Source organism: Erythranthe guttata, chromosome 13 (genome assembly GCF_056151865.1).
Source record: "Erythranthe guttata isolate IM_541 chromosome 13, IM_541, whole genome shotgun sequence".
Lineage (NCBI taxonomy): Eukaryota > Viridiplantae > Streptophyta > Magnoliopsida > Lamiales > Phrymaceae > Erythranthe > Erythranthe guttata.
In genome coordinates this window covers 1,097,930-1,112,471 of record NC_142545.1, presented here as the reverse complement: position 1 = coordinate 1,112,471, position 14,542 = coordinate 1,097,930, and the positions used below count along the sequence as shown (strand labels likewise).

Here is a 14,542-nt window from a genome sequence, read left to right as displayed (position 1 = left end):
GACAAGATCAATATGTTTTATGGAAAAGTGAGGATTGGGAATATGACCATTGTAGCACCCCTCTCGGGCGGGCGATAAATCGAACCGGTTTATCCGAAAACTTTAGATAGCGGAAGCAAAAAGGGATCTCTTTGTAATTTTAAAACTTTCGAACAGGACAAAAATGTAATTTCTGAAAATCTCTTTTTGAGGCATATGAAAACTTTTTTGGGAACCTTAAGAATTCCGAAAACTGCTTAGGGTTATTTTGGTCATTTAAATTTTTTTCGTTTCAAAATAACTTTGGAAAGGGAGATTATTATTCGAGTGCTACGTTTATCTAATTATAGGTTTCATTTTTATGGTTCGAAAAGAAATCAGAGTTTTATAGGTATTTGGTGATTAGGGATTTTCGGGTAAGAAATGCAATTATCAAAATAAGCGGACCAACTATATTAATATCAAAATAAGACCCCTTTAAAGATTTCCTTCAACAGAGGTATTTGGACAAGAAATCATCTTGTGTCCACAGAAAGGGAGTTCTCAAGAGAGAGAAAGTCGGGGAGGCCCCTTTAGCTTAACTTGATTCTTTTTGTCGGTTTTTTTTTTTTTTGTTTTTTTGCACGTGATATATGTGCTGTGTCTATATATATATATATATATATATACATCAATTATAAGATTTCTTTCATATATAGAATACAAATTACCTGTGTGTGTCTATATATATATATATATATACGTACACATATCATTTAATGAAGAAAAAAGGAGTATATATAATATATGTTTATATATAAATAACCGACAGATGTATACAAGTGCTGCATGTGATATATGTGCACTTGTATATATACATCTGTCGGTTATCAATTTTTTCTGTGGTGGTTAATTTATGACGCAAATATCACACATACATGAATTCTCTGATGTAGGGGGAAATTAACTATTTTAATAATATTATATTTATGACGCATGGATATAACTTATAACGTGTATAATTTATCTACATAGTTTACCATTGGGTATAATTATTTGATGAAGAACTATAAATTAAGTTATGAATAATTCACATTTGGCACACCTCTGTAACATTTGATCGATCAGTGCAGTAATTTTTTTTCAATTCAGTCTGCAATTATGGGAAAAAATAAATCTTATCTTAATTTATTTTTTAATTATACAATTGGATTCTCATAAATTAAAATATATAAAACGAAATTAATTAAATCTAATCTTATCTTGTAAACAAAAGGAGACCTACACTAAAAATATGCAATCACTTAAAAAAATATATATATAATTAAAAAAATATGCAATGAATTATTTTCACAACTGTAGAAGCCAACCAAAGTTTACTCTCTTCCATTTACCTTTTGGGGTCGTTGAGTATCTTTTTCTACACATATATAACACATTTCTCTCGATTATATTTTGCAATTAAATATAAATTAATTACTCGTTCTGCCCTTTCTTTTAAATTTTAAAAACTCCAAACTTTCTTCCACAAACAACCTCATTTATCATTAATATTACGTATATACCCCCCAATATTAATTTGGCCTATAAATAAATTGCACCAATATTCGCTAAGACCACAATCACTCGAATTTATAAGTCTATAGTTTTTACACAATTTAGTGTTATATACTATCATTCTTTCATTCCTAGATTCTTCTCTCTCTCTCTCTAAGGTGTTTCATATCTCTCTCTCTCTCTCTAAACATGTGAGTTATACTAGTCTTATATATATATACATATATGATCAGTACTAATTAATTGGCATATTTGTGATTATATATTATATAGAAAGAAGAAGAATGTGGAAGCTGAAGATAGCTGAAGGCAATGGGCCTTACCTATACAGCACAAACAACTTTGTAGGCCGACAAACTTGGGAGTACGATCCTAATGCCGGAACCCCCGAAGACCGCGAATCATTTCAAAAGGCTCGGGACCAATTCGATCAAAACAGGATAAAGGGATTTCATTCATGTGGTGATTTGTTCATGAGGATGCAGGTACGTACATGCATATACGTATATATGTATCATATCATATAGTTAGTATATATTAATTAATAAAATAGAAAATTATATGTTTTTTTGTTTGTTAAATGTTATGTCAACAACCAGCTCAAAAAGGAAAGTGGAATAGATCTTGAGAGCATACCAGCGGTTAGACTCGAAGAAAAGGAAGAAATAACTTACGAAACAGCGACGATTGCTGTAAAGAAAGCTTTGCGATTAAATCGAGCAGTTCAAGCTAGCGACGGCCACTGGCCTGCTGAAAATGCAGGGCCTATGCTTTTCACTCCCCCACTCGTACTACTACTACTACTACTACTCATTTATATTTTCCATTATTTATTAATTTGGTATTACAAGAAAAATATTTATATATCATGCATCTATGTGGTGAAATTAAACAGCTTATAGCATTGTACATAAGTGGAGCAATCAACACAACTCTGACATCAGAGCACAAAAAGGAGATGATCCGTTACATGTACAACCATCAGAATGAGGATGGAGGGTGGGGATTATACATAGAAGGACACAGCACAATGATAGGGTCGGGACTTAGCTACGTTGCGTTACGTATACTCGGAGAAGGTGCCGACGATGGCAACGGTGCTATTGCTAGAGCCCGAAAATGGATTCTTGATCATGGTGGAGCTACTGGAATTCCCTCTTGGGGAAAGGCCTATCTTTCGGTAACAAAATTAAATTAAAATTCCCAAAAAAAAATAATAATAACTCAGTTTTAGGACATGCATGTAATTAACAAAATGGTTTTAATTGGATCAGGTGCTTGGAGTGTATGAATGGGAAGGTTGCAACCCACTTCCCCCAGAGTTCTGGTTGTTCCCTTCAATTTTACCTTATCATCCAGGTAAAATTAAATATGTGATTTTTATGTATATATTGATTTTTTATTTTTATTTTTAATATGTAATTGGAATCTAGCTAGCTAACGCCATTTAATGAAACATGCATGAACAATAAATGCAGCAAAAATGTGGTGCTATTGTCGGACAACTTACATGCCAATGTCGTACCTTTACGGTAGAAAATACCACGGACCAATCACGGACCTTGTTTTATCCCTTAGGAACGAAATTCACGTCAAGTCCTATGATCAAATTGATTGGAATAAGACACGCCATCATTGTTGCAAGGTTTGTAAATTCGATCTAATAATACGACTGAATCTAATACTCGATCTAGTAAAAATAAATAAATAAATAAAATCGGGACATGATCAAATGATTAAGAAATTGATTTTTCTTTGTTAAATAAATGCAGGAGGATGTTTATTACCCACACACATTCGTACAAGATTTGCTTTGGGATACACTAAACTACTGCACCGAGCCAGTGATGAAGCGTTGGCCTTTGAATAAGATTAGACAAAGAGCTCTCGACAAGACGATTAAATACATGCGCTATGGAGCTGAGGAGAGCCGTTATATTACCATCGGATGCGTAGAAAAAGTAAGTGAAATTCAATGAATATCGAATCGTAATTACTATTATTCCGTGACAAAATTTAGAGAGACTAATTAATGACAATCAAAAAAAAAATACTATGTTGTACGTGATTACAGAGTCTGCAGATGATGTGCTGGTGGGCCCACGATCAGAACTGCGATGAGTTCAAGTATCACCTAGCCAGGGTCCCTGATTATTTGTGGCTCGCCGAAGATGGGATGAAGATGCAGGTACTAATTAATAACCAAATTATTATAATTTTTTAATCTTTATTGTAAATTGTAATAATATTAATCATGCATGGGACTAATTAAAAGGATGTTTGTAATTTGTAGAGTTTTGGGAGTCAAATATGGGACAGCACTCTAGCCACACAAGCAGTTATTTCAACCGGTATGGTTGAGGAATACGGCGACTGTCTTGAGAAGGCTCACTTCTACATTAAAGAATCTCAAGTTCGTTTCAAGAAACCGAACCTTTTTTTGTTATTGTTCTTTTTTGTGTAATATTTGGTTAAAAATTAATCTGAATTAATTCCACTATGTAGATAAAGGAAAATCCGAAGGGCGACTTCAGGGGCATGTATCGTCATTTTACAAAAGGTGCATGGACTTTCTCGGATCAAGATCAAGGATGGGTTGTATCAGACTGTACAGCTGAAGCACTAAAGGTACTTACTTATATATATTCATCATCTGGTTAAATTAAAAAAAAAAAAAAAAAAAAAAAAATTGTAAAGAAAGGAAGGAAATTTGACAGAAAAAATGCTAATTATTGTTGCAGTGCCTGCTTTTGCTCTCAAAAATGCCGACTGAAATTTCGGGAGAAAAACCGCCGGTTGAGCGCTCGTACGATGCGGTGAACGTGCTCCTTTATTTGCAGGTATGGATTAATACCTTTTGATATATGCATTAAGGCACTCAAATCCTATTTATTTTTAGATTTTAAAGTGAATTAAGTTGCAACATATATTATGTGTGCAGAGTTCTCTGAGTGGTGGATTTGCTATTTGGGAACCTGCAATTCCACAACCGTATTTGGAGGTACAGATTACGAGAGCCGTCTCAAAATCCGGATATATCGCACATTTTTAATGTATAGTTTGCGTAAACAAGTGCAACTTTGAATTCTGATATATAACGACGCAATTATGCTACATATCTTTCAGGTTTTGAATCCCTCGGAACTGTTTGCTGACATAGTCGTCGAGCAAGAGTAAGATCTTAGCTCTCATTTCAAATAGAATTTTCGATATTAAAAACTGACTAATTAACTTTTGTGCATGGTTATAGGCATGTTGAATGCACTGCTTCTATAGTCCAAGCTCTTATATCGTTCAAGCGAATGCATCCAGGCCATCGGGAGAAAGAAATCGAAAACTCTGTGGCAAGAGGAGTTAGCTTCCTCGAAGAAAGGCAATGGCCTGATGGTTCATGGTGAGCTTTAATAAACTATACTATTATTAAATATGATGATATATAATATAACTGGAAATACACGTGCAGGTACGGCTACTGGGGTATTTGCTTCCTGTACGGTACATTCTTTACGGTCGGAGGATTAGCTGCAGCTGGCAAAACATACGAAAACTGCAAAGCCGTTAGAAAAGCCGTCAACTTTTTCTTGTCTTGGCAAAATGAACAAGGTGGATGGGGAGAAAGCCTCGAGTCCTGCCCAAGCATGGTAATTATATTACTAACTCCCACTAATTATAGATTGAAAACCGATAAAATACTAACATTTGATGTTTTTTTTCGATGATAGAAATACACACCACTGGAAGGAAACCGCACAAATTTGGTGCAGACATCATGGGCAATGCTTGGTCTTATGTATGGTGGACAGGTTAGTTCTTTCTTTGATCTTGATTGTCTTTTTTTGTTTTGTTTTCGTTCTTATAAAAAAATAATGGAAATGTATTTAACGATATTTCTGATAACTGCAGGCGGAGAGGGATCCGACGCCTCTGCATAAAGCAGCAAAATTGTTGATTAATGAGCAGATGAGTGATGGAGATTTCCCACAACAGGTAAACCATTTTTTTTAGCTTTGTTGATTAGATATCGAAAATTCGCAAGACTAATGATAAATAAATCAACACAGGAAATAACCGGAGTGTACATGAAGAATTGCATGCTTCATTACGCACAGTATCGGAATATATTCCCACTGTGGGCGCTGGGAGAGTATCGTAAACGAGTCTGGCCATCCCAATCCCTTTAAGCAAAATTTAATAAGACAACATTATTCCTCCCTAACTTACATATATATTTAATTGTAATTTCATAAGAAAAATTGGGTTATATATATATATATAATGTCATGAGTTGTTTGGAATGAACCGGATTTAATTTAATATACTTTGATCTAAACTAGTAAGAATATCTAAAAATGTGGTTCATTGTAAAGTAAAATTGCAAGTTGGCCGGGTAGTAAAAAGAAACAAAAAAAACTTTGAAGTACCAAACAATAATATAGTAATTAAAGCAGCAGCAATTGGATAGTACGTATCTACAACAAGTTGCTATAAAAGTACAGTACATCTAATTTGTTAAATCACGTGCGTGAAATTAGGACATTCTCAGACCTTTTTTAAGCAACAAAGCTGGCCCGGCCCGGTTTCATCACTCAATAAACTTTGTTTTCACATGCATGTATTGTCATGTTATATTTTATTTTATTAAATTAAAATAATACAAATTGCATGTGTTGTCATGTCATGTCTCCTCAATAGAATTGTGACATTTTTTGTGTGTGTCGTTTACGATATGATTTCGACAACTTTTATGTAAATCGCGCTAGCGCGTGTTCAAAATTCACTTCTGGAAATTCCGTGTTTTATTTTACTTACCTTTTATTGGTTGAGTGTAATGATTTCACCTAATGTTTTTATATCGTCAATGCCAGCAGACGTCCGGTTTTAAATCGCCGTGCGTGTTGGCGCGGACGATTAAATATGTTTTAGCCACATTTGCTACTAATTTTTGTATCAAATAATTGCAAGCAAAATTTTCATAATTAATTTGATTTGGTAAAAAGTACATTGACTGTGCTGAATAAAGGATTTAATTGAATGGATAAGTTTTTCTTTTTTTCTCTTTTTTAATTCAATCAAATTACTTCACAAAAGCTTAATCAAATAATTGACTCACCATAATATGAGAAATTATGGGTTTATTCCAATTAGTACCCATGTGGTATATCGAATTGCTAAAAGCTTACCCCATGTTATTTTATTAACACAAAACCCCCTAAATAGAGATACTAATAGCTAAAAAAAATTAGACCATAGGGGATTTTTGCAAATAAAATAACATATGGTATTCATTTAGCAATTCGATATAACAAAGATGTACTAATTGCAATAAACTCGAGAATAATTTCTAATGTACATTTCAATCTTGGTATCTTTCGGTGAGTTTGGGCCTATGAATTTATCATCATTAATATTTAGGCCCAATATTGTATGGGAATTAGATTGGGATTCGGCCCCAGCCCAAATATGGCTCATATTTTTTTTATTTTGGGTTTATTGCAATTAGTACCCCTGTATTATATCCAATTGCTGAAAAACCACCCCATATTATTTTATTAGCAAAAACTCCCCTATGTTTCAATTCTTTTAGCACACAAACCCTCTAAACAAGAGTCCATCAAAATTGGACATAAATTGCAAACAGAATCACAAGTTACAACTAATAACATATTAAAATACTTGAAAAGAAACAAATACTTCTACATTTATCATTTTATTTGATTTTATCTTATTCAATCAACCTCTAGCTTCAACCAAACTCAGTACTTCATTAGCTCCAAACAAGACATTTCCATATCTGGAAAAAGTGTATCAAGACAAGAGGAAATTAGTTTCAATAAAATGAGGTTATATACAGTTCAAGAAAGGTATATACAGAGTTACCTTAATCAATCTAGGCGCGCCTAAGTTTTCCGAAAAACACAATTGTAGTAACATAGAACCAATCTCCGACACGACCCCAGAAGTCAAAGTATGCAACTCTCCATGATCTCTTGATCAACAAAGAACCAACAAATCCCCAAAACCCAACAATAAAACCAAACACAATCGATATGCCAACCTCTTTCCAAAAAGATATTCTCATCAGAATAAAGCCACCTTCATCTTCATCGTCTTTGATCTCTTTGTTATTACGTTTCCCTTGATCGGTGGTGTCCGGGATGAGTTTGTCTCCCGGGCAAGACGAGAGAGGGGGCCCGCATAGTTTGGGATTCCCGGCATAGGAAGACTCATTGAAGCTCTGTAGTTGGGTACTTGATGGGATTTTGCCTGATAAATTGTTGTTCGCCAAATCAAGAACTGCCAGGGAATGCAGTTGCGCCATGCCGACGGGTATTGTGCCGGAGAGTTGGTTACTTGATAGATCAAGGACTTCTAACCTCTCCATTTGACCAATGCCGGGATTTATGTTTCCTGTCAAGCTGTTTCTCGACAGGTTTAAGGAAATTAATCCCTTGAGAGACGAAAATGTTTCAGGAATGTCTCCGACTAAATTATTGCTTGAGATATCAATCAGTTTAAGAAGTTGCAAACTTTTTCTATACTCAGCCTCTTGACCCTTCCACTGAACAAATGCATAGTCAATGTAGTTTCCAGGATTAAATCCGTCCGCAAAACTTAAACCTCCTTGGCTACCCAGATAGATCTTAAAAGGCCTATTGACAGTAGTCCCCTTGTCGAGCATTGTACTAAAATTGTTGAAACATTGGGGAACATGTCCTGATAAATTGTTTCTAGAAAGGTCCAACACTTGAATCCCAGTGAGATTGCAAATCTCCGGAGGGATAGAACCGTAAAATCCATTTCGATTTAACAAGAGATATGCCAGTTCTTGAGAGAATGCACCTATCCATGATGATGAGATGTTTCCTGTTAACGTGTTTCTTCCGATATCGATCAACTTCAAATGTCTGCAGTTCTTCAAAGTTGAAGGCAACTCCCCCGACAAGTTGTTATTCCTCAAGTTCAGTACCTGGAGACTTGACAAATAGCCCAAAGTACGCGGAATGCCACCCGAAAAACTATTCTCAGCCAAAATGAGAAAATTTAAGTAGGATTTGTTCTTCCAACAGTTGGGAAGCTTTCCTGCCAACTGGTTACTAGATAGGTCAAGAAACTCCAAATCCATGGGAACTGTAGTGCATATAGATGAAATCGAACCTGAAAACATATTCTGGGAGAGCTGGAAATGCATAGTATTGGGATGTAATAACGGTATAGGACCTGAAAAGTTGTTAAAGCTAAGATCTATGAAGATCGACGGAATCGAATGAGGAAGATTACCGCTTAAATGGTTATGAGAGAGATTTAAGTTTTTGAGTGTAGGAGACAAACTCCAAAACCATTTAGGCACTTCACCTGATATATTATTACAAGAAAGATCGAGCAACGTAACCCTACTCTGAGTTTGAATCCATGTCGGGAAATGCGGGCCCATGTTGGAAGATGCTAGACTTATAGAATCCAACTGAAAAGGAGGAGTCCAACCAGGGCTAATGCGAATGGTCAATGGATTGTAGGACAAAAAAAACGTCTTTAAACTATGAAGTTTTGTTAAATTTGCTTCGGTTATTGTGCCTTCCAAGGAATTAAAACCAACGTCCAAAACCTCGAGCTTGTAAAACTCGCTAAACGGAGGCAATCTTTTCAGTTTATTGCCACGAAGATACAGTTTCGTCAGATGATCTGGTCTAAATAAGCTGTAAATCGCGTCGGAAGTGAGGTTATTCTCTGATAGATTAATGACAGAAAGAGAATTAACAAAGAGATCATCATCAACGGAAGATGTAACAAGTACATCGGGAATGTTCGAGTGAGACAATGACAATTCCTCGAGAGAAGGAAGCTTTAATATATGCCGCATCCAATTGGTATCACTTAAGTTCGAATAACTCAAATCAAGACGGGACAACAAAGAAAGGTGAGAAAGCCAGTCGAGATTCTCAGACCGTAAATTATTACGGGTGAGATCGAGTGTCCTTAAGTTCGTAAGGTTCCCTAGTTGAAGTGGAATCGTCCCGGAAAAGTTGCAGAATTTGAGACGAAGATGCTGCAACTGCTTCATAGAACCAATGAATTCGGGAATCCGATTCCCTCCGAAATCATTGTAGGTCAAATTCAAAATTTCCAAATGATGCAAATCAAGCAAAGCAGTACTACTATTACTAATACTAATACTGGCGTTACCTACAATTAGTTGGAGAAAACTAAGTCTTAGAGCAACCACGTGAGAGGTGGTGTTGCTGCACTCAACGCCTTCCCATCTGCAGCAATCTGATTCGTCGATACTATTTCCCCACGACCGGAAAAAACCACCGTGATCTATGAAGTCATTCTTGAATTCGAGAAGAGCTTCTCTCTCACTATGTATGCAACTAGATACATAATTACCGTACCCCATGCATACTAATAGAATAAATACAGATCGTAATTTACTTCTAATTACTTTATGATCATCAATCATTCTTTTTTTTTTCTTTTTTTTTTTTTTCTTTTTTTTTTTTTTTATGGTGATAAAGTAGTAAGGGGTTTGGCAGAACAATATATCATACCAATTAGGGGTAGTATTGTTGTAGTTGATCCAAAATAAAAACATAGATAGAGACACACAGAAGATCATTGAATATGTCAACAACACGACAATTTATATCAGAACAAAGTCAAATTAGTTTAACTGAAATGACGTCTTATGAAGACCAAGAAAATTTATAGTTTATTATTAGGGTAAATTCCACTTTTTCCCCTTGTACTTTGGCTCAGTATCACTTTACCCCCTTCTACTCTTGATTGCATTGATTTGCCCCCCTGTACTTGAAAAATTGTCTCAATGTAGCCCTCGCTGCTAGTTGTTAGACATTTAACCTTAACACTCTAAGCTCTTTTGAAGATTACAAAAACGCCACCTCTGATCTCCCAGTTTAAATATTTTTAAAAAATAAAAAATAAATAAAAAAAAACAAAAAAAATAATAATAAAATAATTATAAAAAATTCAAGACAACGAGAAAACATAGTCCACGATGTCAGACACAATTTATTTGTTTATTTTTTTAATAATTATTTAAATTGGGAGGAGTGATTTTTTTGTAATTTTCAGACTTAGATCAAACGGTGTTAGGGTCAAAAGGTCTGAAAACTAACAGCGATGCCACATTGAGAAAAAAATTCAAGTACAGAGGCAAATTTATGAAATCGAGAGTAGAAGGGGATAAAGTGATATCGAGCCAAAATACAAGGGGAAAGTGGAATTTACCCTAATTATTAACAAGCTTCTCTGTTGCATGTTGCAGATGAATGAAACACACGCTATGTTACAAACTATGTAGTACGAAAACTTAAACTTCTTAACGTTTTGTATCGGAAATTCGAAGACACCTGCCGGATACCTTATGGGCCATTTTGCAATTTTTGAAAGGTTTTTTTTTTTTTGTTTGCCTAAAAGATTTTATTATTTCATTATAAACATCCGATTGAGGCCTCGTTAAACCTTGTTGGCATAACACAAGAAAAAAGAGTACCCCTACAATAGTAATAAAAAATCAACGTCTAATGTATCTAAACTATTACAATGAAGCCCCAAATTGGGATAAAAAGTAAAGGAAAGTGTTGGCGCCAGATTTCCGAGTATTGAAGATCGAGGAAATCTGCCGAGTTTTGGAATTAAAAGATTGGCAAAGATTTGTTTTCCATGTTTATTTTGGAATTTATTAGAGTCCTATTTTATAATACTTCTATTAGGACTTAGATTTATTTCCATGTATTTTATTCTAGTTAGGTATCTTTTGTACTTATCTAGAATAGAAGTAGAGATCAACTAGGATTCTATTACCTAGTTAAATAGATTTCTTGGGGTTCAAGTTAGGTCTTAGGGCTTATTTTCGTGGCTATATAAGCCTCCAAGACATACAAGAACCGTGCGCATTATTTGGAAGAAAAATCACTTCACAGCGTCGAAGGTTTGCTAAGGCGTTCTGCGGAGCAGGACTGTGCCATCGTTGCACTGTGCCATCGTTGTGTGTGCCAATATATACAGATCTGCTGTATAGATCTCAAAGGAGATCAGCCGCGTTTCTGAAGGGAGTTCAGGCCTGAAGGGAGTTCGAGGCACGCGGTGTGGAGCTGCTGTTGGAAGAGACACGGAGTTCAAGTTGTGTACAAGAACGGCATATTACATAAAGAGGGAGTCTTTAGTGTTTTTAATAAGTCCTATTAATGTACACTGTAAATCTGAACTAGTGAAATCGTGTTTGCAGGTCCACGTGGATGTAGGGCACATTTGTGTCTGAACCACATTAAATTCTTGTGTTTGTTTACTCGCTTTCAGTAGTTTATAACTGTGTTAACACAAGAATTGTAGTTGTAACTGAATACTGTTCCCACAACAACTGTTACAACTTCGGTTAACAGATTTTCATAGGCATTCAAATTCAACGAAACTACAAGTACTAAAACTAGCAACCCAATAAAAGTTTCTAAAAATGCTTGCAGCCCCCAGGTGGGGGTCAATCTGTAATTAAACCAAATCCGCAGGCCAAGCCAGAACACCCTTCTCAACAGTTCTGAAACTTGCATAACCGCCCCAGGAAAGACAAGAACATAAATAAGCAAATTTTCAAATGTTTGAATAGTAAATTTTCAAATGTTTTTGTTGTTTCCCAAATTATTTAATTACATAATTTAATGAGTAATTGCAAATTGATAGTTGATGGTAAAATTTATTTTTAATATGTTTGTATAAAAATATATAAAAAAAAATTATATATAAATAAAAACTTATATATGTTTATATAGAATATTTATAAATATACCCTAATGCTTTTAAGATTTACACGTTTCCCTCCAAATTCTCGTATCCCCATTATGTCCGTCTACATAGGTTACAAACAAAACCAAATCTTATTATTAAACATTTATTGAAGAATGTCAACTAAATCGGCTAGATTGGTAAATAGATTATATATATATATATATATATATATATATATATATATATATATATATATATATATATATATATATATATATATATATATATATATATATATATATATATATATCATAATTAATATAAAATAAATAAAATAAAATCGTTAAAACTTCTATTATTTTAAATAAACTTTATGAATATTTACGTATTTTTGAATTTTCTTATCAATGACTCTACAAAATAATATGAGATAATGCAATGAATCCCCAAAATATTAAGTACGATACATTATTAGAATAATTTGGATTAATTTAGATTTTTTGTCATGCTTTAAAATATGATAAAATTATAATATATATGTCCTTTTAATTAAAAAAAAATTCAATATAAACTTATTTTTGCAATGTCTTGTGAACCTAAATTTTTTTTTCGGGGCACTGCCCCGAACCTCGAAATTTTAGTTAGCCCCCCCCCCCCCCCCCCCCCCCTACATTTTGATCCTGGTTCCGCCCCTGATCAAGAACAAGTAAAGATTCCGTGTAAAAGGCTCTTGGAGGATAATTTTTGCCTTTAAAAGTAGGACAAAATGCACTTCACCCCCTACAAATTTCCAATTTTCGCACTTTCCCCCATAAAAAATCAAAAACTGAATAATCCACCTTCAAAATATCATGTCTGTAGAGATAGAATCAATACTTTTTCGGGAATTATTACTTGGAATAAAAATGCGATATGTTATTATACAATATGGAATTATCAAAACCACAAGTTTCAAACTATTGATAAAACAGGTATCGAAGGCATTAGTGCCATTAACAATCTAAATTGGACAACATAATTGTAAACAAACTGACAACAACTTAGATCTTAAAGTACTCGATAAGAAACAATACTGAAATTCTTATTTACACTTACCTTGATCAACTTAGGCGCGCCTAAGTTTTCCGAAAAACACAATTGTAGTAGCATAGAACCAATCTCCGACACGACCCCAGAAGTTAAAGTATGCAACTCTCCATGACCTCTTGATCAATAAAGAACCAACAAATCCCCAAAACCCAACAATAAAACCAAACACAATCGATATGCCAACCTCTTTCCAAAAAGATATTCTCATCAGAATAAAGCCACCTTCATCTTCATCGTCCTTCATCTCTTTGTTATTACGTCTCCCTTGATCGGTGGTGTCCGGGATGAGTTTGTCTCCCGGGCAAGACACAAGAGGGGGCCCGCATAGTTTGGGATTTCCGGCATAGGAAGACTCATTGAAGCTCTGTAGTTGGGTACTTGATGGGATTTTGCCTGATAAATTGTTGTTCGACAAATCAAGAACCGCCAACGAATGCAGCTGTGCCATGCCGACGGGTATTGTGCCGGAGAGTTGGTTTCTTGATAGATCAAGGACTTCTAACACCTCCATCTGACCAATGTCGGGATTTATGTTTCCTGTCAAGCTGTTTCTCGACAGGTTTAAGGAAATTAATCCCTTGAGAGATGAAAATGTTTCAGGAATGTCTCCGACTAAATTATTGCTTGAAAGATCAATCAGTTTAAGAAGTCGAATATTTTTTCTGTACTCGGCCTCCCGACCCTTCCATTGTACTAATGCATCAAGGTAGTAGAAATCAATATATTTGATACGGGCCATTATGACGAGATGAGCAAAATACAAATTGAGAGAAGCCAAATTACTATTATAAGACTCGACGTCAAGCGGCGACCTCCGAACAACGAGCTGGCAACACCATGACTCGTATTCCAGCATAAGCATGACCTAAAGCAGGCCCAATAAGAGAGGCCCAAACACTTGACTTGAGGAGGGAGCAAACCCTAAAAAAGGAAACCTAGGAGGCCAAGATTTCCTCATCTATAAATAGAAGGATCATCAAACACATACACACACAAAAAAATACATTATTTACTACTACATTGCATACACATATTCATCTTTTCCGATCACTGACTTGATCGTCGGAGCTCTCCCGCCGGGAACCCCTCCCGGCGTTGCAGGTACACTCACCGGAGTACGGACCAAGGTGACTTGAGGAAGACGGAAGCCCCACGGACCAAATCAAGTGGCGCCGTCTGTGGGAAAGATCTAGAAGTT

The 14,542-nt window shown here is 35.1% G+C and overlaps 3 protein-coding genes across 4 annotated transcripts; 1 reads left to right on the top strand and 2 right to left on the bottom strand.

The window, feature by feature from the left end:
- The first annotated feature begins 1,576 nt into the window (after positions 1–1,576).
- Positions 1,577–5,845, top strand: LOC105961740 (dammarenediol II synthase). Of its 2 annotated transcripts, none has more exons than XM_088812192.1 (18): positions 1,577–1,673; positions 1,789–2,000; positions 2,115–2,303; positions 2,411–2,695; positions 2,790–2,874; positions 2,994–3,160; positions 3,288–3,476; positions 3,590–3,703; positions 3,809–3,928; positions 4,021–4,143; positions 4,257–4,355; positions 4,457–4,516; positions 4,642–4,688; positions 4,766–4,909; positions 4,979–5,156; positions 5,238–5,318; positions 5,419–5,502; positions 5,577–5,845. In XM_088812192.1, exons 2-18 carry the CDS (start codon positions 1,800–1,802, stop codon positions 5,694–5,696), a joined length of 2,286 nt encoding a protein of 761 aa, XP_088668318.1. In that variant the 5' UTR covers positions 1,577–1,673; positions 1,789–1,799; the 3' UTR covers positions 5,697–5,845. The 2 variants fall into 2 exon arrangements, with proteins under 2 accessions (XP_088668318.1, XP_012841448.2); XM_012985994.2 differs by having other exon boundaries at positions 1,577–1,706.
- A 1,190-nt stretch (positions 5,846–7,035) lies between these two features.
- LOC105961723 (receptor-like protein EIX1) lies at positions 7,036–10,043 on the bottom strand. Its single transcript, XM_088812191.1, has 2 exons — positions 7,393–10,043; positions 7,036–7,306 (listed from the first exon to the last, which is right to left on the bottom strand). The coding sequence occupies exon 1, from the start codon at positions 9,971–9,973 to the stop codon at positions 7,403–7,405; it is 2,571 nt and encodes an 856-aa protein (XP_088668317.1). The 5' UTR covers positions 9,974–10,043; the 3' UTR covers positions 7,036–7,306; positions 7,393–7,402.
- A 3,220-nt stretch (positions 10,044–13,263) lies between these two features.
- On the bottom strand, positions 13,264–14,206 carry LOC105961724 (receptor-like protein EIX2). The gene has a single exon (XM_012985978.2). The coding sequence runs from the start codon at positions 14,204–14,206 to the stop codon at positions 13,361–13,363; it is 846 nt and encodes a 281-aa protein (XP_012841432.2). The 3' UTR covers positions 13,264–13,360.
- Positions 14,207–14,542: the final 336 nt, after the last annotated feature.

Excerpts from the sequence above, each read along its gene's own strand:
- LOC105961740 (XM_088812192.1), top strand. The coding sequence starts at position 1,800 with ATGTGGAAGCTGAAGATAGCTGAAGGCAATGGGCCTTACCTATACAGC. Across the intron at positions 4,144-4,256 it reads GTACAGCTGAAGCACTAAAG|TGCCTGCTTTTGCTCTCAAA; the intron begins GTACTTACTTAT and ends TTATTGTTGCAG. Across the intron at positions 4,689-4,765 it reads GACATAGTCGTCGAGCAAGA|GCATGTTGAATGCACTGCTT; the intron begins GTAAGATCTTAG and ends GCATGGTTATAG.
- LOC105961723 (XM_088812191.1), bottom strand. The coding sequence starts at position 9,973 with ATGATTGATGATCATAAAGTAATTAGAAGTAAATTACGATCTGTATTT.
- LOC105961724 (XM_012985978.2), bottom strand. The coding sequence starts at position 14,206 with ATGCTTATGCTGGAATACGAGTCATGGTGTTGCCAGCTCGTTGTTCGG.